At 47.3% G+C, this 23,592-nt stretch overlaps 1 protein-coding gene across 1 annotated transcript in view; it reads left to right on the top strand.

Moving 5' to 3' along the window:
• The window catches only part of CLGN (calmegin), a 144,694-nt gene that overhangs the window by 89,482 nt on the left and 31,620 nt on the right, over window positions 1-23,592 (top strand). Inside the window, exons 7-11 of the mRNA XM_063920376.1 lie at window positions 4,003-4,195; window positions 20,828-21,017; window positions 21,147-21,260; window positions 22,903-23,059; window positions 23,208-23,423. Of these exons, the coding sequence (XP_063776446.1) occupies window positions 4,003-4,195; window positions 20,828-21,017; window positions 21,147-21,260; window positions 22,903-23,059; window positions 23,208-23,423 (870 nt within the window). The remainder of the gene's footprint in view (window positions 1-4,002; window positions 4,196-20,827; window positions 21,018-21,146; window positions 21,261-22,902; window positions 23,060-23,207; window positions 23,424-23,592) is intronic.

Raw genomic sequence — 23,592 nt, 5'->3', positions numbered from 1 at the left:
CGATCTCCTGATAAAGGCGAGATCAAAGGAGCAGTTACTAAGAAACATTGCGCTCTCCCTGACAGTCCTGCAACAGCATGGTTGGCTCCTAAATTTGCCAAAGTCACAGTTGGTTCCGACAACACGGCTGTCATTCTTAGGCATGGTCCTGGACACGGAACTGCAGAGAGTGTTTCTCCCAGTAGAAAAAGCTCTGGAAATCCAGAACATGGGGGGTCATACCGAGTTGTTCGCTCGGTAAATTTCTTCGCATCGCAGCGATTTTCCGCTTAGTGCGCATGCGCAATGTTCGCACTGCGACTGCGCCAAGTAAATTTGCTATGAAGTTAGGAATTTTACTCACGGCTTTTTCATCGTTCAGGCGATCGTAATGTGATTGACAGGAAGTGGGTGTTTCTGGGCGGAAACTGGCCGTTTTATGGGTGTGTGTGAAAAAACGCTACCGTTTCTGGGAAAAACGCGGGAGTGGCTGGAGAAACGGAGGAGTGTCTGGGCGAACGCTGGGTGTGTTTGTGACGTCAAACCAGGAACGACAAGCACTGAACTGATCGCAGATGCCGAGTAAGTCTGGAGCTACTCAGAAACTGCTAAGAGAGGTGTAATCGCAATATTGCGAATACGTCGTTCGCAATTTTAAGATGCTAAGATTCACTCCCAGTAGGCGGCGGCTTAGCGTGAGTAAATCTGCTAAAAACAGCTTGCGAGCGAACAACTCGGAATGAGGGCCATGGTTAAGGAGATTCTGAAACCGGCAAGAGTGTCGATTCATCAATGCACTCGGGTGCTGGGGAAGATGGTGGCGGCCTACGAAGCCATTCCGTTTGGCAGGTTCCATGCCAGGGTGTTTCAGTGGGACCTGTTGGACAAGTGGTCCGGGTCTCACCTACACATGCACCGGAAAATAAGCCTATCTTCCAGGACCAGAGTATCTCTCCTGTGGTGGCTCCAAAGTTCTCACACTTCCTAGAGGGACACAGGTTCGGGATCCAGGATTGGGTCCTGGTGACCATGGATGCAAGTCTCCGAGGCTGGGGAGCAGTCACACAGGGGGAAAATTTGCAGGGAAAATGGTCAAGCCAGGAAGCTTGTCTGCACATAAACATTCTGGAATTAAGAGCCATCTACAACGGCCTTCTACAAGCGGAACATCTTCTTCGCGGTCTACCCGTCCTGATTCAGTCGGACAACATAACAGCAGTGGCGTACATAAACCGCCAGGGTGGAACAAAGACCAGAGCGGCGATGGCGGAGACCACAAAAGTTCTCCGCTGGGCGGAAAAACATGCAAGCGCTCTGTCAGCAGTCTTCATTCCGGGCGTGGACAACTGGGAAGCTGACTTCCTCAGCAGACACGATCTCCATCCAGGAGAGTGGGGTCTTCATCAAGAGGTCTTTGCAGAAGTGACAAGTCATTGGGGAAATCCTCAAATAGACATGATGGCGTCTCGCCTCAACAAGAAGCTTCAGAAATATTGTTCCAGGTCGAGGGACCCTCAAGCCAGTGCAGTGGATGCCCTGGTGACACCGTGGGTGTTTCAATCGGTATATGTGTTCCCTCCACCTCATTTCAAAGGTGATAAGGATCGTAAGAAGAACAAGGGTTCAGGCGATACTCATTGTTCCAGATTGGCCACGGAGGGCCTGGTATCCGGATCTTCAGGAATTACTCATAGGAGATCCCTGGCCTCTTCCTCTAAGAGAGGACCTGTTACAGCAAGGGCCGTGCGTGTTCCAAGACTTACTGCAGTTGCGTTTGACTGCGTGGCGGTTGAACGCCAAATCCTAGCTCGGAAGGGTATTCCCGGTGAAGTCATCCCCACTCTGCTTAAAGCTAGAAAGGAAGTAATGGCGAAGCATTATCACCGTATTTGGAGAAAATATGTGTCTTGATGTGAATCCAAGAAGGCTCCTACGGAAGAATTTCAGCTGGGTCGTTTTCTCCATTTTTTGCAAGCAGGTGTGGATGCGGGCCTAAAGTTAGGCTCCATTAAAGTGCAGATTTCGGCCTTATCAATCTTCTTTCAAAAACAATTGGCCTCCCTTCCAGAAGTTCAGACTTTCGTGAAAGGTGTGCTGCACATCCAACCTCCATTTGTGCCCCCGGTGGTACCGTGAGACCTTAACGTGGTGTTGCAGTTCCTTCAGTCACATTGGTTTGAACCTTTACAGAAGGTTGAGTTGAAATTTCTCAAGTGGTCATGCTTTTGGCCTTGGCGTCCGCAAGGCGGGTGTCGGAATTAGCAGCTTTGTCTCACAAGAGCCCCTATTTGATCTTCCATGTGGATAGAGCGGAATTGAGAACTCGTCAACAATTTCTGCCAAAGGTGGTTTCTTCGTTTCACATGAACCAACCTATTGTGGTGCCTGTGGCTGCTGAAGCCTTGGCTGATTCAAAGTCTCTCGATGTAGTCAGAGCTTTTCAAATGTATGTAGCCAGAAAGGCTCGTATTAGGAAAACGGAGGCTCTGTTTATCCTGTATGCTTCCAACAAACTTGGGGCTTCTGCTTCTAAGCAGACTATTGCACGCTGGATCTGTAATACGATTCGGCATGCTCATTCTACGGCTGGATTGCCGTTACCGAAATCGGTGAAGGCCCATTCTACCAGGAAGGTGGGCTCATCTTGGGCGGCTGCCCGTGGAGTCTCGGCGGTTCAGCTTTGCCGAGCAGCTACTTGGTCGGGTTCAAACACTTTTGCTAAGTTCTACAAGTTTGATACCCTGGCTGATGAGGACCTCATGTTTGCTCAATCGGTGCTGCAGAGTCGTCCGCACTCTCCCGCCCGGTCTGGAGCTTTGGTATAAACCCCATGGTCCTTTTGGAGTCCCCAGCATCCTCTAGGACGTATGAGAAAATAGGATTTTAATACCTACCGGTAAATCCTTTTCTCTTAGTCCGTAGAGGATGCTGGGCGCCCGTCCCAGTGCGGACTCTATCTGCAGTACTTGTTAATAGTATTGTTTATGTTACACGAAAGTTGTTTTTCGGTTAAGATCAGCCTGTTGCTGATTTTGGTTCATGCCGTTAACTGGTATTTAGTTAAAAGCCATGTTGTACGGTGTGTTGTGGTGTGAGCTGGTATGTATCTCACCCTTAGTTTAACAAAAATCCTTTTCCTCGAAATGTCCGTCTCCATGGGCACTGTTCCTATAACTGAGGTCTGGAGGAGGGGTATAAAGGGAGGAGCCAGTTCACACCCATTTAAAGTCTTAAAGTGCCCATGTCTCCTGCTGATCCCGTCTATACCCCATGGTCCTTTTGGAGTCCCCAGCATCCTCTACGGACTAAGAGAGAAGGATTTACCGGTAGGTATTAAAATCCTATTTTTTCTAACATTTAACCATTAACCTGCCAACCTAGTATGGTTCAGCATGGTTTACCTAGGAGGGCGGCACATTTTGGTGTTCCTGATGCTATTAGAGCAATCCACCATGTGCTGACCAAGGCTGATACCACTTTATGATGGGGAAGCCCCCTCCCCCCTGCTACAGGTCTCTTTGTTATAGTGTGACCAGCCCAGACTGTCAAAAGCTGGAGCTGGTTACTCTCACCTGGGACACAAGTTTGAAAACATTTCTTATTTTCATTCAAATTCAGTCATGATCAAGTTGATGAAGGTATAACTTTAATCTGGATACATTGTGATATGATTAAAGTGTTACTATACATGTAATTGAAATACTGTAACACACAATGGGTCAGTTACGGAGCCATAACACTGGTAGTCTACAGCTAAGGAAAACCTTTGTGTTTTACTGTAAAATTCAAAAAATCTTCTTAGATGCTTGAGTGCTGCAAGCAGTAGTAGAATAGAGTGTTGTAGTGTTGGACAATTGAAGAATTTGGGTGCTCCCACTCAGTTGGGGTATTTTATGTTATGTAAGTGATCTCCAGCCCTGGCCAAATATTTAGTCTTGGTTCAATAAAATATTTAACATTGTTCAAAACTAATGTTACAATAGCATTGCTTTTATAGAACGAATTTGTATTTGCATTGCACAGGAGGAATTCCATGACAGAACACCATATACAATCATGTTTGGTCCTGACAAGTGTGGAGAAGATTATAAACTGCATTTTATCTTCAGGCATAAAAACCCAATAATTGGAGATTACGATGAGAAACATGCAAAACGGCCAGAGGTTGACTTGAAAAAATACTTTACTGACAAGAAGACCCATCTCTACACATTGAGTATGTATTTTTCCGTATGGTAAACCAGCATAAACATTAACAGAAATGAATCATACTATGGGGTATATTTATTAACATTTGTATTTCTGCCGATTTCAGCCGAGATCAATCTCGGCTGAAATCGGCAGTGTGAGATTGCAACTTTTTGAGAAAAAACATGTTCATTTACTAAACTATCGTGTTTTTTCAATATGAGTTCCCGCATGCTGGTATTTGTGGTTTTCCAAGTACCAGCATGCGGGAGAGGCTTGCTGGGGCTTGTAGTTCCATGGTAAAAGACAATATTAATATTCTTTTTTTTACGCTTTTAATGGCTATCTGCCCGGGACCCACCACCCTGGGCTCCTAGGGACAGCCTTGGGCTTCACCCCTGGCCCTTGGGTGCCTGGAGGGGGGAAACTCCTTGATCTAGGGAGTCCCCACTCCCCCAGGGAAGCTCAGCCAGGGGTGACTAGTTGGGGGGGGGGGGGGGAGTAATGGCTGCAGAGACCTACATTAATGTGTCCCCCGGCTGTGGCATTATGTCCCTGGCTAGTGGAGCCCGGTGCTGGTTTCAAAAATATGGGGGACCCCTACTTCTTTTGTCCCCCATATTTTTGGTACCAAGGCCCTCATTCCGAGTTGTTCGCTAGCTGCTTTTGTTCGCAGCGCAGCGATCGGGCTAAAAATCGGCACTTCTGACAGAAAGTGGGTGTTTCTGGGTGGTAACTGACCGTTTTCGGGGAGTGTGTGTAAAAACGCAGGTGTGCCAGATAAAAACGCAGGAGAGGCTGGGGAAATGTAGGCGTGGCTGGGCGAACGCAGGGCGTGTTCGTGACGTCAAAACAGGAACTAAATAGTCTGAAGTGGTTGCAAGCTAGGAGTAGGTCTCGAGCTACTCAGAAACTGCACAATCTTTTTTTGTAGCAGGGCTGCAATCCTTTCGTTCGCACTTCTGCTAAGCTAAGATACACTCCCAGAGGGCGGCGGCTTAGCGTTTGCACAGCTGCTAAAATCAGCTAGCGAGCGATCAACTCGGAATGAGGGCCCAAGAACGGACCAGGAGCCCGATTCTGGTTGTATAAATACTGGGGAACCCTACACAATGTTTTCCCTGTATTTTAACAACCAGGACCGGCTCAAAGAGCCTGAGGCTGGTTATGCTTAGGGGAAGGGGGACCCCATGCAATTTTGTTTTTTAGTTTTAACTCTTTTTAGACACTTTTACACAGAGACGCATGCACGGATCTCACTGATCCGTGCATGACTATCAAAACACGCCAGCAAAAAGCAGGTCTATTTGAAAGCTCCATTTCTGTACGTATTCCATGCTTTCTATTCAGTGTTTGGCTATTTTTGGCAGTGATTGAGAATATGAACTCTTAGTAAATTCCCGTGTTGTATAAAATAACAGCCGCGTTTGACCGATGGTCTATTGATTCGTATTTGTGTGCTCGGCAGTGTATCTCAATACGAATAGCCCCAACACTCCCTTATTTGTGTTTAGTAAATTCCCGAGATAACACTTAGAAAAAAAAAAGCAAACTTGAATGGAATCGGGACCTTAGTAAATTTCCATCTATACGTTTACTGACTAGTACATATATATTAGTCAGAAAAGTTTATTTATAAAAATAGCAGAAAAGTACTATACCCTATATCATCTGACAAGACACTGGCTGCTGTCAGTGCAGTGTGAGGGAACAGCTGGCATGATTTACAGTTGCATGCTTCTGCCACCGATTTAGCGTCTTTTTTCTGTAGTCATGTCTGCGACGTTATGCTAACGCTAGTATCAAACTCTCCCCGGGTGTACAGGCGTGTATCTGAGTGTGTAAGGGACGCCCACTTTATGCTTCTTTAGAAGGTAAAATCCTGCTTGGTGTGTCTTTAGGCCCAGCCATCGAATGCAGTGTGGATTCTTGCGCCAGCCTCTGCTAGGTGCAGAATGTCCGTCAGAGTATGTCCTCCAGTGTCAGCAACTGTAAGAGTTTGAGTTCAGCAACATGCCCGTAACACTCCCATAACAAGCCCAGAAGACATCTTACAATACATCCAATACATTTCGCACACCATGCGTCTCAGATGCTACTGTGACTCTGGGCCCGATTCAGAGGTGAATGCAAATCAGTTTGTTGCTGTGTCTTCAGTGGCTAAGAAGAAATGCTGATGCTGCAGGAGTTGTCTTGTAAAGAGATGTCCATCACCGGCTTCTTAGATGCGCTGCCTGCTTCCAAAGATGCAGAATTGCTCGCACATCGGGACCATCAGTCACACCCTCAGACCTCGTAGCAACAATGTTTTTCCTCAGAATGACCATCGCCACTGAGACGCTGGGGCCAGAAACACTGCGCCTGAAGACGCTTTCGCTGGCTGTGACATGCCCCAAAATGGCTGTGACACACCTGCTTTTTAATCTCTACAGTTTATCTTGTTACCTCCCCCAAGCGGTCTCTGGCTGTCACTCGCTAAATCCCAACCACTGTCATAAGGCTTTGGCGGCACGTGCAGTGTGGCTCCGATGCATGCACAATCCACAAAACATCTGTCACATCTAAACTGTGTCTTCCTCTGCATCAGGCCCTCTCTGTGCACACAGTGCAACACATGCACCATGCCAGTTTCAGGGAGGTTTGGGCACGCTCAGTCGCAATAACTCCGCAAACATCGGCATTGCATGCAACTCAGAATGAGGATGCGGTTCAATTACCGGCTGTCGGGATCCCAGCGTTCAGGGTACCGGTGCCGGAATCCCGACAGCCGGGGAAATGGCAGCGGTCAAAATCCCGACCTAAGCGCGGTATTCCAACTCAGGTGGTGTATAATAGTCTGCCACCGGGCCCAATGCATGGTGAGCCCACGAGGGGACTCGATGTGCTCGCTTCTGGTATTCCGGCTGTTGAAATTCTGATGTCGGTATTCCAGTATTCCGGTTGTTGAGATTCCGATGTCGGATCCTGACTGCCGGTAAATCATACCGGACCCCTAGTATATCTAATGAAATGAGTGACTAATATATAGAATGTTTGGAACCTGATTCACAGTTGTGTGCTGTGCCAATGTGTTCACAATTAAGCGATTATCAGAAAATGTGCATGTGTCACTACTGCAGTGTGCATGCACAGTGATTGACTTGCGATTACGTTTGCTGTGAGGATTAATTGAAAGGGAGAGGCCATTCTGTTGGAAGTAATGGGGAGTGGCAGCAAAACCACGGGTGTGTTGGAACCGTTCTGGGGTGTATATCGCCCGCATCTACGATCCTGTACATATGAATCATGTCTCTTGTGTTTCAGTTGCGACGGCCATTTTAAATGACCACAGGGAATTGATGTTTCCCGGATCTGCGTCGATGCTGCAAATGTGTATGCAGTTGCCGGTAGCAGCGAAGGCTCCGGTGGGCATCTCTGTACACATCCCAGCGGCTGTGACAATAGCCTATTTCCGCACATCCTCTGCGCCAGCATAAAAGAGTTCCATATTGTAATGAAGCCTAGCAGAAAATGATAGAAAAGCTCACATTAGTCTAAGGTCTTGCTGATGGTTATGAAATGGTTATATTTTGCAACTGAATATGTGCACATAAATAAATAACATTCCTGCTGCGGGGTACACTGGGCTCCACAGGGAATGAAATTGGGGTGTAGAGTAGGATCTTGATCCGAGGCACCAACAGGCTAAAAGCTTTGAGTGTTCCCAGAATGCATAGCGCCGCCTCCTCTATAGCCCCGCCTCCGTGCACAGGAGCTCAGTTTTGTAGTTGGTGCCGTGCAGTGCAGGCATACAACAGGAGCTTTTAAAGTGAAAAATTAAGACTTCAAGGGCTACAGGAGAGACACTGTAGTGTTAGATGTCAGTCAGACATCTCCTGCTGCAGCTCCATCACCTCCCCCAGCGGCGCTGTACACTCCCGCGCCCTGGTTGCCGGGTACCTACAGCGGAGGCTCTGGTTTCTCTCATGTTAGTCACACACACCACCGCTGCTCTCCAGGATCGCGTGGCTGCAATCAGGGAGGAGGTAAGTGGGTTACACAGACGGGACCCGCTGGAAATCGCAATCCCGTGCGGCCGGTGGGAGGCGGGCCGCGCACGCTGGCGTGGACACTGTGGTAGTACAGGGACCCCACTAGACCACCAGGGCAAGGGCACAGGTCGGTTTTGATAAAAAAAAGTTTATTAATAGCCCACAGTACCCGGTGGTGAAGTCCAGCAGGGGGATAAGGCTTTGACCTGTAGCCCCTCCCCCAGCCCCAGGGCACCATTAAGACTAAATGTTCCCACCCTGGAGCTGCATATCTCTCTCTCTCCCTGTCAGCGTTTGGGCGCCATTAGGACAAGCTGAGCTGATCCTGGGACTGTTTGGGCAAATCTTCCTCTGTAAAGCCGCCTGCATGTCAGCGCTGTGCATTTTACAGGACACTTAAGTATTCTACATGTCTGCTGACAGTGTTAGTTAAGAAAGAGTGCGTTTAGTCAGGGTTATATAGTACAAGTACCCTGTGATACACATCCATGGTTTACTGTGCATTGTTATATCTATTGAGTGTATAGCTGTACTTAGTATTCCTCTGTATTGCTAGTCCAGTGCAGTTTTATTGCATGTCATAATTTCTCTGACGTCCTAGTGGATGCTGGGAACTCCGTAAGGACCATGGGGAATAGACGGGCTCCGCAGGAGACTGGGCACTCTAAAGAAAAGATTAGGTACTATCTGGTGTGCACTGGCTCCTCCCTCTATGCCCCTCCTCCAGACCTCCGTTAGAATCTGTGCCCGGCCAGAGCTTGGTGCTCCTAGTGGGCTCTCCTGAGCTTACTAGTAAAGAAAGTATTTATTAGGTTTTTTATTTTCAGTGAGCTTCTGCTGGCAACAGACTCACTGCTACGTGGGACTAAGGGGAGAGAAGCAAACCCACCTGCTTGCAGCTAGCTTGTGTTTCTTAGGCTACTGGACACCATTAGCTCCAGAGGGTTCGAACACAGGCACCTGTCCTCGATCGTCCGTTCCCGGAGCCGCGCCGCCGTCCCCCTTGCAGAGCCAGAAGAACAGAAGCTTGAAGACGACGAAATCGGCGGCCGAAGACTCCTGTCTTCATTGAGGTGGCGCACAGCACCGCAGCTGTGCGCCATTGCTCCCAGCACACTTACACACTCCGGTCACTGTAGGGTGCTGGGGGGGGGGGGGGGGGGGGGGCGCCCTGGGCTGCAATTGAAGTACCTTTGGCATAAAAAATACATATATACAGTCTGGCACTGTATATATGTAAAAACCCCCGCCATTTTTTTACATAGAAAGCGGGACAGAAGCCCGCCACTGAGGGGGCGGGGCCTTCTTCCTCAGCACACCAGTGCCATTTTCTCTTCACAGCTCCGCTGGAAGCAGCTCCCCAGGCTCTCCCCTGCAGTATCCAGGTACAAGACGGGTTAAAAAGAGAGGGGGGGGCACATAAATTTAGGCGCAAATAAGACAAAAAAAGCAGCTATTGGGTAAATCACTTATTAGCAGTGAAAATCCCTGTGTTATATAGCGCTGTAGTGTGTGCTGGCATACTCTCTCTCTGTCTCCCCAAAGGACTTTGCGGGGTCCTGTCCTCAGTCTGAGCATTCCCTGTGTGTGTGCGGTGTGTCAGTACGGCTGTGTCGACATGTTTGATGAGGAAGGTTACGTGGAGGCGGAGCAAGGGCAGATAAGTGTGGTGTCGCCCCCGTCGGGGCCGACACCTGATTGGATGGATATGTGGAAGGTCTTAAATGACAATGTAAACTCCTTACATAAAAGGTTTGATGACGCTGCAGCCTTGGGACAGCCGGGGTCTCAGCCCGGGCCTGCCCAGGCGACTCAGAAACCGTCAGGGGCTCATAAACGCCCTCTATCTCAGATGGTTGACACAGATGTCGACACGGAGTCCGACTCCAGTGTCGACGATGATGAGGCACATTTACAGTCTAAAATGACCAAGGCCATCCGATACATGATTATTGCAATGAAAGATGTATTACACATTTCTGAGAGTAACCCTGTTAATACCAAGAGGGTTTATATGTTTGGGGAGAAAAAGCAGCCAGTGACTTTTCCCCCATCTGATGAATTAAATGAATTGTGTGAAGAAGCGTGGAGTTCCCCTGATAAGAAATTAGTGATTTTTAAGAGGTTACTGATGGCGTACCCTTTCCCGCCAACGGACAGGTTACGTTGGGAAACATCCCCTAGGGTGGACAAGGCGCTGACACGCTTATCTAAAAAGGTGGCCCTGGCGTCTCAGGATACGGCCGCCCTAAAGGAGCCTGCGGATAGAAAGCGGGAAGCTATCCTGAAGTCAGTGTATACACACTCTGGTACTCTACTGAGACCTGCTATTGCTTCAGCCTGGATGTGTAGTGCTGTAGCAGCGTGGACAGATACTCTGTTAGACGACATAGATTCCCTCGACAGAGATACTGTTTTGCTAACCATGGGCCATATCAAAGACGTCGTCTTATATATGCGGGATGCTCAGAGGGACATTTGCCTGCTGGGCTCTAGAATTAATGCTATGTCCATTTCTGCCAGGAGGGTCTTATGGACTCGGCAATGGACAGGAGATGCTGATTCTAAAAAACACATGGAGGTTTTGCCTTATAAGGGTGAGGAATTGTTTGGGGACGGTCTGTCGGACCTCGTGTCTACAGCAACAGCTGGAAAGTCGACTTTCTTACCTCAGGTTTCCTCACAGCCTAAGTAAGCACCGTATTATCAAATGCAGTCCTTTCGTTCCCAAAAAGGCAAGAGGGTCAGGGGCGCATCCTTTCTTGCCAGAGGCAGGGGTAGAGGTAAGAAGCTGCACCATGCAGCCAGTTCCCAGTAACAAAAGTCCTCCCCTGCTTCCACTAAGTCCAAGGGCGCGTCTCCGAAACTTCAGCAGCCAGTGGGTTCGCTCACAGGTGGATCTCTGGGCTATACAAATTGTATCTCAGGGATACAAGCTGGAATTCGAAGCGACTCCCCCCCGCCGTTACCTCAAATCAGCCTTGCCAGCTTCCCCCATGGAAAGGGAGGTAGTGCTGGCGGCAATTCACAAGCTGTACCTCCAGCAAGTGATTGTCAGGGTCCCCCTCTTTCAACAGGGAAGGGGTTACTATTCCACAATGTTTGTGGTACCGAAACCGGACGGTTCGGTGAGACCCATTCTGAATTTAAAGTCCTTGAACACTTATATAAAGAAATTCAAGTTCAAAATGGAATCGCTCATAGCGGTTAATGCAAGCCTGGAAGAGGGGGATTTTATGGTGTCGCTGGACATCACAGATGCTTACTTGCATGTCCCCATTTACCTACCTCACCAGGAGTACCTCAGATTTGTGGTACAGGACTGTCATTACCAATTCCAGACGTTGCCGTTTGGCCTGTCCACGGCACCGAGAATATTTACCAAGGTAATGGCCGAAATGATGATACTCCTTCGGCAGAAGGGAGTTATAATTATCCCGTACTTGGACAATCTCCTCATAAAGGCGAGGTCCAGGGAGCAGTTGTTGATCAGCGTAGCACTCTCTCAGGAAGTGTTACTACAGCACGGCTGGATTCTGAATGTTCCAAAGTCGCAGCTGATTCCTACGACGCGTCTGCTTTTCCTGGGCATGATTCTGGACACAGAACAGAAGAAGGTGTTTCTCCCGGTGGAGAAGGCCCAGGAATTAGCATCTCTGGTCAGGGACCTCCTGAAACCAAAACAGGTATCGGTGCATCACTGCACGCGAGTCCTGGGAAAGATGGTGGCTTCATACGAAGCCATTCCCTTCAGCAGGTTCCATGCGAGGATTTTTCAGTGGGATCTGTTGGACAAGTGGTTCGGGTCGCATCTTCAGATGCATCGGCTGATCACCCTGTCCCCGAGGGCCAGGGTGTCTCTTCTGTGGTGGCTGCAGAGTGCTCACCTTATCGAGGGCCGCAGGTTTGGCATACAGGACTGGGTCCTGGTGACCACGGATGCAAGCCTCCGAGGATGGGTGGCAGTCACTCAGGGAAGAAACTTCCAAGGGCTGTGGTCAAGTCTGGAGACTTCTCTACACATAAATATACTGGAATTAAGGGCCATTTACAACACCCTGAGTCAAGCAGAGCCCCTGCTTCAAAACCGGCCAGTGCTGATTCAGTCAGACAACATCACGGCAGTCGCCCGTGTAAACCGCCAGGGCGGCACAAGAAGCAGGATGGCAATGGCGGAAGCCACAAAGATTCTGCGATGGGCGGAGAATCACGTGCAAGCACTGTCAGCAGTGTTCATTCCGGGAGTGGACAACTGGGAAGCAGACTTCCTCAGCAGACACGACCTCCACCCGGGAGAGTGGGGACTTCATCAAGAAGTCTTCCAACTGATTACAAACCGATGGGAACTGCCACAGGTGGACATGATGGCGTCCTGCCTCAACAAAAAGCTAAAAAGATATTGCGCCAGGTCAAGGGACCCTCAGGCGATAGCTGTGGACGCCCTAGTGACACCGTGGGTGTACCAGTCGGTATATGTGTTTCCTCCTCTTCCTCTCATACCAAAAGTACTGAGAATAGTAAGAAAGAGAGGAATAAGAACAATACTCATTGTTCCGGACTGGCCAAGAAGGACTTGGTACCCGGAACTGCAAGAAATGCGCACAGAGGACCCATGGCCTCTGCCTCTCAGACAGGACCTGCTGCAACAAGGGCCCTGTCTGTTCCAAGACTTACCGCGGCTGCGTTTGACGGCATGGCGGTTGAACGCCGGGTCCTAGCGGAAAAAGGCATTCCAGATGAAGTTATTCCTACGCTGATAAAGGCTAGGAAAGACGTGACAGCAAAGCATTATCACCGTATATGGCGGAAGTATGTTGCTTGGTGTGAGGCCAGGAAGGCCCCTACAGAGGAATTCCAACTGGGTCGTTTCCTGCACTTCCTGCAGTCAGGGGTGACTATGGGCCTAAAATTGGGGTCCATAAAGGTCCAGATTTCGGCCCTATCCATTTTCTTTCAAAAAGAACTGGCTTCACTGCCTGAGGTTCAGACATTTGTTAAGGGAGTGCTGCATATTCAGCCCCTTTTTGTGCCACCAGTGGCACCCTGGGATCTTAACGTTGTGTTGGATTTCCTGAAATCCCACTGGTTTGAGCCACTTAAGACCGTGGAACTAAAGTATCTCACGTGGAAAGTGGTCATGCTGTTGGCCTTAGCATCGGCTAGGCATGTGTTGGAATTGGCGGCTTTGTCATGTAAAAGCCCATATCTGATCTTCCATATGGACAGGGCAGAATTGAGGACTCGTCCCCAATTTCTCCCAAAGGTGGTGTCATCATTTCATTTGAACCAACCTATTGTGGTGCCTGCGGCTACTCGGGACTTGGAGGACTCCAAGTTGCTGGACGTAGTCAGGGCTTTGAAAATATGTTTCCAGAACGGCTGGAGTCAGGAAGACTGACTCGCTGTTTATTTTGCATGCACCCAACAAGCTGGGTGCTCCTGCTTCAAAGCAAACTATTGCTCGCTGGATCTGTAGCACGATTCAGCAGGCTCATTCTGCGGCTGGATTGCCGCATCCAAAATCGGTGAAGGCCCATTCCACAAGGAAGGTGGGCTCTTCTTGGGCGGCTGCCCGAGGGGTCTCAGCTTTACAGCTTTGCCGAGCGGCTACTTGGTCGGGTTCAAACACATTTGCAAAGTTCTACAAGTTTGATACCCTGGCTGAGGAGGACCTTGTGTTTGCTCATTCGGTGCTGCAGAGTCATCTGCACTCTCCCACCCGTTTGGGAGCTTTGGTATAATCCCCATGGTCCTTACGGAGTTCCCAGCATCCACTAGGACGTCAGAGAAAATAAGAATGTACTCACCGGTAATTCTATTTCTCGTAGTCCGTAGTGGATGCTGGGCGCCTGTCCCAAGTGCGGACTTTCTGCAATACGTGTATATAGTTATTGCTTAACTAAGGGTTATTGTTATGAGCCATCCGTTGAGTGAGGCTCAGTTGTTGTTCATACTGTTAACTGGGTAAGGTTATCACAAGTTGTACGGTGTGATTGGTGTGGCTGGTATGAGTCTTACCCTGGATTCAAAATTTCCTTTCCTTGTAATGTCAGCTCTTCCGGGCACAGTTTCCCTAACTGAGGTCTGGAGGAGGGGCATAGAGGGAGGAGCCAGTGCACACCAGATAGTACCTAATCTTTTCTTTAGAGTGCCCAGTCTCCTGCGGAGCCCGTCTATTCCCCATGGTCCTTACGGAGTTCCCAGCATCCACTACGGACTACGAGAAATAGAATTACCGGTGAGTAAATTCTTATTTTCTGCATTGTACAATGTGATTATGTGTGTGTGCATATAGCTGCTGTGTGACCTCCATTTTGTGTATCTCACACAGATTGCTATTCCTATATTTTATAACCTGAGGGGGCTAGGTGCATCAGTTTTATCATTTAATATAGGTATTTAACAAGATGAACTCAGTGTGTATTTTTCTCTGTGAGTTTTAGTCACCATATACCTCTTGAATTCCCTGTTTGTGCTGTTACATTGCACAGGGGGTTCTTGTCAGTTATTGTGCTGCCGATATTGTACTGGGTTGCCTTGCATTGAGCTTTCGAATATGTCAGCTACAAAGGGCAATGGTGCTGGGGCTGATCCCACATTATGTGGTAGTGACGCTGCAGACACATTTAAGGAAAATATAGCAGCTGAGGGTCCAGGATCTGGGGGTTCCTTGCCCCCCAGTGGGATCGTAGCAACGGGGGTTTAAAATTACCCACCTTGGGCTACCTTATCCATGCTATTGAATACGCTGGTAACTAGACTAACGCCCCCTGTGGGACCTCCTGTGCCGGTACAACCGCTTATGGTTCCCGCGGTTAATCCGCCATGGGCAGATCAACTGTCTGGGTCATTACTTCCTCACAATCCACCCATGTTCCAGACACTTCGTCTGATGAAGATAGCGTATATACTGACCCCTCAGACACTAACCCAGATGCTTCTGATGGGGAATCTGTTTCGCAGGTGGATGTTCCTGACTTGTTGGAGGCTATCAGGCTCATTCTTCAAATTACTGATGACCCGGAGCCTGATGCTACCCCTAAGAAACCGGACAGATTTAAACGTCAGAAGGTGGTTAAACAAGTTTTACCTCATTCTGACCATTTAGTTAACATATGTCAGGAGCCCAGGGAAAATCCAGGAAAGAAATTCACGCCTCACAAGAAGATGCTGACTCGCTATCCCCTCGCTGCGGAGCTAAGTAAAAATTGGGAGACACCCCCGGCAGTGGATTCGCAGGTGGCGCGGCTGGTGGTATCCTCAGCTCTGCCAGTAACTACCGTCACGTCACTGAAAGAACCGACGGATAAGCATGTGGAGGGTTGTTTAAAGGCGATTTGCACCCTAGCAGGTGCTGCGCATAGGCCCACCATTGCAGCGACATGGGCTGCAGAGGCGATTGAAGCGTGGGCTCAGGAGTTTTGAAAAAGCTGCAGGACCTGCAGCGAAACGCGTTAGCTGCCACTCTGATCACCGTCGATTTGTTGCTGAACCAGTGCCCGGACCATACTGGACGTCCAAAGTTTGCTGCAATTTGGTGGATTCTAATAGGCATACCAAGGACTTCCCCGCAAGCCAAGCTCCGCATACTGGTGAGGATTGAGAACATGCTACCAACTCCTAACTGAAGGATCTTCTATGGGACATTTCTCCCTCCAGCGGCATAAGAAGCGGTAATATTCTCATGGGACTGTGCAATCAGCTCCTAAGCCTATATATTCTGCCTAAACTGGTGTCCAGTTATTTAAAAGGAACGGACATTTTTGGTTCATTAATTCTGCCGGTGGTCATATTGACTTTTTATTGGTTACTAATCAGAGTTATTAATAAATATTTGAATCTGTTTTCACTCAATCCATCTCACTTTTTATTAATTAATTGAATTTAGCGCTGCTATTATTTCCCTCATCGATTTTGTCTGACAGACGTCCCTTCAGGTCAGGTGAAGGCAAGAACTCTTCATTCGGTGGTACAGTCCCTCCTGAACACAGGAGTGGTAGTACAGGTGCCTCTGGCTCAGAGAGGCAAGGGGTACTATTCACTGCTGTTCCTAGTCCCGAAACCGAATGGGTCCTTCCGGCCCATTCTCAACCTCAAGTCCTTGAACAAATTTGTGAGGGTCTCCAAGTTTCGTATGGAAACTCTTCGCTCTATTGTTCTGGCCTTGGAACCTGGGGATTATATGGTCTCCCTGGACATACAGGATGCTTACCTGCATATTCCCATTGCAATGTCACATCAGCAATACCTGAGGTTTGCTTCTGGCAACCTCCTTTACCAATTTTGGGCGTTACCTTTTGGTTTGACCATGGCTCCGCGAGTCTTCATCAAGGTCATGGCGGTAATGACGGCTGTACTCCGCCGTCAAGGGGTCGGGATCCTACCGTACCTGGACGACTTGTTGATCCTGGCAAATTCCCCAGAAATTCTCCTACGCCATCTGGATCTGACTATCCAGTTTCTGCAAGCCCACGGGTGGCTCATCAACTGGAAGAAATCTTCCCTGGTCCCTGCTCAGAGTATGGTGCACCTGGGGGCGTTTTTGACACTCACAACCAGCGGTTGTTCTTGTCTCAGGAGAAAGTCCTGAAGCTTCAGGACAGGATTCAATGCTTCCTATCTCGTCCGCAAGTGTCGATACATTCGGCAATGCAAGTGCTAGGTCTCATGGTGTTGGCTTTCGACATGGTGGAGTACGCTTAATTCCATTCCCGCCCTCTGCAGAAACTGATTCTTGCCAGGTGGGATGGCCTGCCTCACTGGATCAGGTCGCAAATGATCTCCTTGTCTCCGGAGATCCATCTGTCATTGAGCTGGTGGCTTCAGGACCAACGATTGAGCAGGGGTCGTCCCTTCTGGATCTCCAGCTGGGTCCTTCTGATGACGGACGCCAGTCTGAGAGGTTGGGGCGCGGTGTTGGAGCAACACTCCCTTCAGGGTCGGTGTACCAAGGAGGAGTCAATAAACATTCTGAAATTGCGGGTGGTGTTCAACTCATTGAACTAGGCCCAGCATTTAATACAGAACAGACCTGTTCAAGTACAGTCGGACAACACCACCACAGTGGCATACATCAATCATCAAGGCAGCTCTCGAAGCCGCATGGCAATGAGGGAAGTATCACGGATTCTTCAGTGGGCGGAACGCCATCTGCCAGCCATATTGGCAGTATCCATTCCGGGGGTCCTAAACTGGGAAGCGGACTTTCTCAGTCGTCAGGACGTACACGCCGGAGAGTGGAGCCTCCATCCAGAAGTAATACAAACAAGAAAATTTCTGGCGCCGTATTTAAACAGATTTGTATGCAGCTCTCTCAGGGGTCATTGGTTTTTCACCCTTTAATATTGAAAACTAAAAAGAACAGACGAGAATGCGCTATTCAAATCTGGTGTGGATTTTATTTTTAACAATATTACTTAGCACAATTATATTTAATGCCAGCCGGGAACACATAGAAAAACATAATACCATCTCAATTAAAACATAGAATATAATATAAAATATGTTAAAATATATATATATATATATATATATATTATATATCTCTTCCTTTAATGCTCAGGCCAATGCGCAGCTTGTAAGTATATCAAAATGACACTGAGGAAGCCGCCGATGCGTATGAGTAGGCGGGGAAACGCGTCTATCACTATCTCCTTAACAGACTGCAGCGGATAAATATCTATCCGCTGGTCGGCTTAAAACACACCCGAGGCTGGGGATCGTTTGTGAAGGCATCTGCCCACGGACTCCGGATAAGGCTGAGGGTGAGAGCACCGGCCGGGAGGACAAACTATAATACCGTGGACACAGTAGATGCATGGCAGACTCCAGGAGAAGGCTAACACTGTGAGCATTAGCCAGGAGGAGCATCACAAATATTGTGAATAAACAGAGGCACCTGCATGGTATACCACCTCATAATTGTTCATAGAGCATCACAAGACACTGACTGTCATTTTTTCATTGCATGAACTGCTTTCACATTGCATCAAAGCTGTGAGTAAAGGCTCTGCTTAACGTACTGCTACTAACTTTATACTTTGCAACATCTACTAATCCGATGAACGGACATATGGACTCAAGCAGCATATGAGAATCATACACAAGTTTGTAGCTCTTTGAGGAATATAGGGCTAATTAGCAGTAGTTTAAGTGTGAGATACATTGGTATACGTATGTGTTATGCTTATATAATACTGTTTCCTTTTGCTATACTTACAAGCTGCGCATTGGCGCCTGAGCATTAAAGGAAGATATATATAATAGATAGATATATATATATATATATATATATATATATATATAATTTTTTATTGTTATTTTTTTTTAACATTTTATATTATATTCTATGTTTTAATTGAGATTGTATTATGTTTTTCTATGTGTTGCCGGCCGGCATTAAATATAATTGTGCTAAGTAATATTGCTAAAAATAAAATCCACACCAGATTTGAATAGCGCTTTCTCGTCTGTTCTTTTTAGTTTCCATCCAGAAGTGTTTCAACTCCTCGTGGACAGGTGGGGCCTTCCAGATGTGGACCTGATGGCGTGTCGACACAATCACAAGGTTCCGGTCTTCGGAGCAAGGACAAGGGATCCTCGAGCAGCGTTCGTGGACACTCTGGCAATTCCATGGAACTTTCCGCTGCCGTATGTGTTCCCTCCGGTGTTACTCCTGCCAGAGTAATAAGGAAGTTCAAGCAAGAAGGAGGAATCCTAATTCTGATCGCTTCCAGACGGCATTGGTTCTCAGACCTTCAGGGTCTCTCGATAGAGCGTCCCCTTCTACTTCCACAGCGCCTAGATCTCCTCGTTCAGGGCCCTTGTGTATATCAGGATTTAGCCTGGTTGGCCTGGACGGTGTGGCTTTTGAAGCTTCCGTCTTGAGGGCCAAAGGATTTTCCGAGGCGGTCATTCAAACCATGTTGAAGGCCCATAAGCCGGCTTCTGCGCGGATTCACCATAGGGTCTGGAATGCTTACTTGGTGTGCATCTAACAATCATGACGTTTACAAGTTTAGTACGGCCAAACTTTTGGCCTTCCTACAACAGGGCCTGGACTTGGGCCTTCGTCTGGTCTCCATCAAGGTTAATATTTCTCCCTTGTCGGTTTGGTTTCAGAGAAAAATCGCGACCTTACCTGATGTGCATACGTTCACTCAGGGTGTGTTTTGCGGATTCAACCTCCTTATGTCCCGCCTGTGGCTCCTTGGGACTTGTCGTGGTTCTGGAGGCGTTGCAAGGGTCACCGTTTGAGCCTCTTGAATCTGCAGACCTTAAGTGTCTTTCTCTTAAGGTAGTGTTTCTGCTGGCTATTGCCTCTGCTAGATGGGTGTCGGATTTGGGTGCCTTGTCTTGTAGGTCACCATATCTGATTTTTCACTGTGATCGGGCGGTTCTTAGAACACGTCCTGGGTATTTACCTAAGGTGGTATTTTCTTTCTACCGTGATCAGGAGATTGTGGTTCCGGCCTTTGCCTCTCCTGAGTTGTCTTCCAAAGAGCGGTCTTTGTATGTGGTAGGGCTCTCCGTATCTATGTGAAGAGGACTGCTTCCCTTCGGAAGTCGGATTCTCTCTTTGTACTGTTTGGTTTTCACAAACGTGACTGGCCTGCTCACAAGCAGACCCTGGCCAGATGGATTAGAATGGTGATTGCACATGCTTATGTACAGGCTGGCCTTCCAGCCCCTGCTACCATAAAGGCCCATTCTACTTGGTCGGTTGGACCTTCTTGGGCGACCTGCCGTGGTGCGACCCTTGAAGAATTGTGCAAGGCAGCTGCGTGGTCCTCAGTGAACACGTTGATAAGGTTCTATGCCTTTGATACTTCCGCCTCCCAGGAGGCTTCCTTTGGATACCGGGTTTTTGTGCCCGCTACAGTGCATCCCCTCCCATAAGGAACTGCTTTAAGACATCCCCAATATCATTCCCTGTGTAGTCCAGTGTACCCCGCAGCAGAAAACGAGATTTATGGTAAGAACTTACCGTTGTTAAATCTCTTTCTGCTAGGTACACTGGGCTCCACAGGGCGCCCACCCTGACACACTTAGCTTCTTTGGGTTGGTATGGCATTAGCCGTTGACACTTTCTCCTGTCGTGAGAGTGTGGTGTATGTGGCTACTAACAGTTGTCATTTCTTTTGCCTGCTACTGCATTGGACTGGTTAACAAAAACTGAGCTCCTGTGCATGGAGGCGGGGCTATAGAGGTGGCTGCGGCGCTATGCATTCTGGGAACAGTCACAGCTTTTAGCCTGTTGGTGCCTCAGATCAAGATCCTACTCTACACCCCAATCTCATTCCCTGTGGAACCCAGTGTACCTCGCAGAAAGAGATTTAACAACGGTAAGTTCTTACCATAAATCTCGTTATTCTGTGCATCTTTTCTTTATGTATGCTCTGCGCGCATATGAGTCCACGGATATGAATGAGCCCCAATGTGTTTTATTCTGTGAAGCAACTCTATCTGCTAGATTAATCTTTTTTTTTTTTTTACCAAAAATTAGTGTTGAATAAAAAAACATTTTTCAGAATAGATAAGAAAATGGCTGATCATGTCTGATACTAGTATGATGGTTTATGGAAATACCACTATAAATTACCAATAATCCATTTTCTTATACCAACCAGTTCTGAAGCCAGATAACACTTTTGAAGTGCTAATCGATCAAACCGTTGTTAACCAGGGAAGTCTTCTGGAAGATGTCATCCCACCATTGAATCCACCAAAAGAAATAAATGATCCAAAAGACAAAAAACCTGTTGAATGGGACGAAAGGGCCAAAATTCCTGATCCTAGTGCTATCATGCCAGAAGTCTGGTAAGATTGGGAAAAACTTACATGAACATTTGAAACCAAAATTGAGCCTACTGTCTGAAATATTGTGAAATTACAGTATATGTATAGTTTTTGTTGTGGTTTCTGAAATAAAGTGAAGTGTATATATAGGGATGAAGGAGGACCTAGTAAAATAGAGGATCCAAATGCGATGAAACCAGAGGGTTGGCTGGATGAAGAACCTCATTTAGTACCTGATCCAGATGCACAGAAACCAAGTGACTGGTGAGAAATTAACAGATGGTTTATTTTTTTTATTACATATCTCTGTAATAAGAACAGTTTGGTCTATTGATCCACAAGGTTTTAAAAATACATGTTTGTTATGTCATCATACTGAAATATGCTTTAACTTACTGTAAAAGAGTTTTCTTCTTCAGTCCATAGTCTCCACAGGGTTACCTTGGGGTATGCTGGTGGAGACCAGGGCAGAGACTGAACAGTAAAGCTTTTAAAATTCTCAGGATGCACTTGTTTGGTGCCAGCATTTTTCAGCCCAAGCTTTTTATTTTAAAGGTTGTTTTTATTTACACTAAGTAAGCTGTGCTAGGCAGTCCTTTGGTAGTAAGCAGCAGCAATGCACCATCCAACCTCATCTGATTAGGCCCTTTATTTGGAGTACCTTTCTAATACTGAGTAGGAACCTCATGTGCACCCAGAACACCACATAGTCTGTGTGGTATGGATACAATAAGATGTTGGAAACATTCCTTAGAGACTCTGGCCCATGCTGACATGATAGCATCACATAGTCACTGCACATTTGTCGGCTGCACATTCATTTTGCAAATAACCTGTTCCATCACATCCCAAGGGTTCTCTAATAGATTGAGATCTGGTGACTGTGGAGGTCATTGGGGTACCCTTACATTACTGTCATGTTTGTGGAACCAGCTTGAGATAATTTGTGCTTTGTGACATGGTGCGTTATCTTGCTGGAAGCAGCCATTAGACGATGAGTAGATTTGTGGCCATAAAGGGATTGACACGGTCAGCAACAATCCTCAGGCTATGGAGGCTATCAAGACATTCCCTACACCATTACACTGCCATTAATTTGACGCAAAGCAGGATGGATCCATAGATTCCTGTTTACACCAAATTCTGAGCCTACCATCAGCATGTCAAAGCAGAAGTAGAGTTTCCCCAGAGAAGCAGTAGTAGTTTTCTAATCTTCACCCGTTCCGTTTGATGAGCCTGTGCCTACTGTAGCCCTCAGTTTCCTTTTGACAGGAATGGAACCCAGTGTGGTATTTTTCTTCTGAGCCCATACACTTTAAGATTCAATGTGTTGTGCGTTCAGGGCTACTCTTCTGCATGCCATTATTGTAACACCTGGTTATTCGTGTTATAGTAACCTTCCCGACAGCTCGCACCTGTCTGCCTATTTTCCTCTAACCTCTCTCATTAACATGCATTTTTGCCCATAGAACTAAAGCTCAGTGGATGGTTTTTGTTTTGTAAACTTTAATGACAGTTGTGCAGGAAAATCCCATAAGATAAGCAGCACTTCCTGAGATACTCAAATCACTCTGTCTGTCACCAACACTCATTCCATGGTCAAAGTTACATAGATCACATTTGTTTCTCAATTCTGGTGTTTAGTCTGAGCAACAGCTGAACCACTTGGCCATGTCACCATGTATTTTTGTATTGAGCAGCTGCATATGATTGGCTGAATAGATATACAGTAGACAGTAACAAGCAGGTGTTCAGGTGTACCTAATAGGGAGGCCACTGAGTGTACATTTTTGCACATGATCAATGCGTGGTGCAGCATACTCAGTATGATTATATGTGTAGCTATAATGTACTCAGCAGCTGTATGGCATTATAATGTCTTGAGTGGAATTCTTGCTGTTGGCAGGAATGATGACATGGACAGTGATTGGGAGGCTCCTCTGGTTCCCAACCCAAAATGTAAGACGGCTTCTGGATGTGGAGACTGGACACCACCCCTCATTGACAATCCAAATTACATTGGACAGTGGAAACCTCCTATGATAGAGAATCCCAGCTATCAGGTAGTGACTATCTCCATTTGCCCACACAGTGTCCCCATGGGCTTCCTGTTCTCTTCAATCAATGTATTGTATTGTATTGTTATCGAGTTTTGATGATAATATTAGTTGCGTATTAGATTGCTTATGACCGTGATCTTGTGGTCTACAGGGAATTTGGAAACCACGTAAAATACCAAATCCACATTATTTTGAAGACCTTAATCCATTCAGAATGACATCTTTCAGTGCTATTGGCTTGGAGCTGTGGTCCATGACTTCTGATATATACTTTGACAACTTCATTGTCTGTTCTGCGAAGGAGGTGGCTGACCGCTGGGCCTCTGACAGCTGGGGACTGAAGAAGCTGCTAGCTAGTGCTAATGAGGTAGGTTACAGTGGAAATAAACTTTTAACATCATGAACAATTTTATGTGGTGGTGTGTTTTCCTCTTGCTCTCTAAGACTCCTGCCAAGAAGACACTGTGAACTAATTTTCATACAAGGGGAGATTACTCAGAGCTTGGAGAGAGATAAAGTGGAGAGAGATACAGGGG

The sequence above is a fragment of the Pseudophryne corroboree genome, chromosome 1, assembly GCF_028390025.1.
Source record: "Pseudophryne corroboree isolate aPseCor3 chromosome 1, aPseCor3.hap2, whole genome shotgun sequence".
Taxonomy (NCBI): Eukaryota; Metazoa; Chordata; class Amphibia; order Anura; family Myobatrachidae; genus Pseudophryne; species Pseudophryne corroboree.
This window is presented reverse-complemented; position numbering and strand designations above follow the sequence as displayed.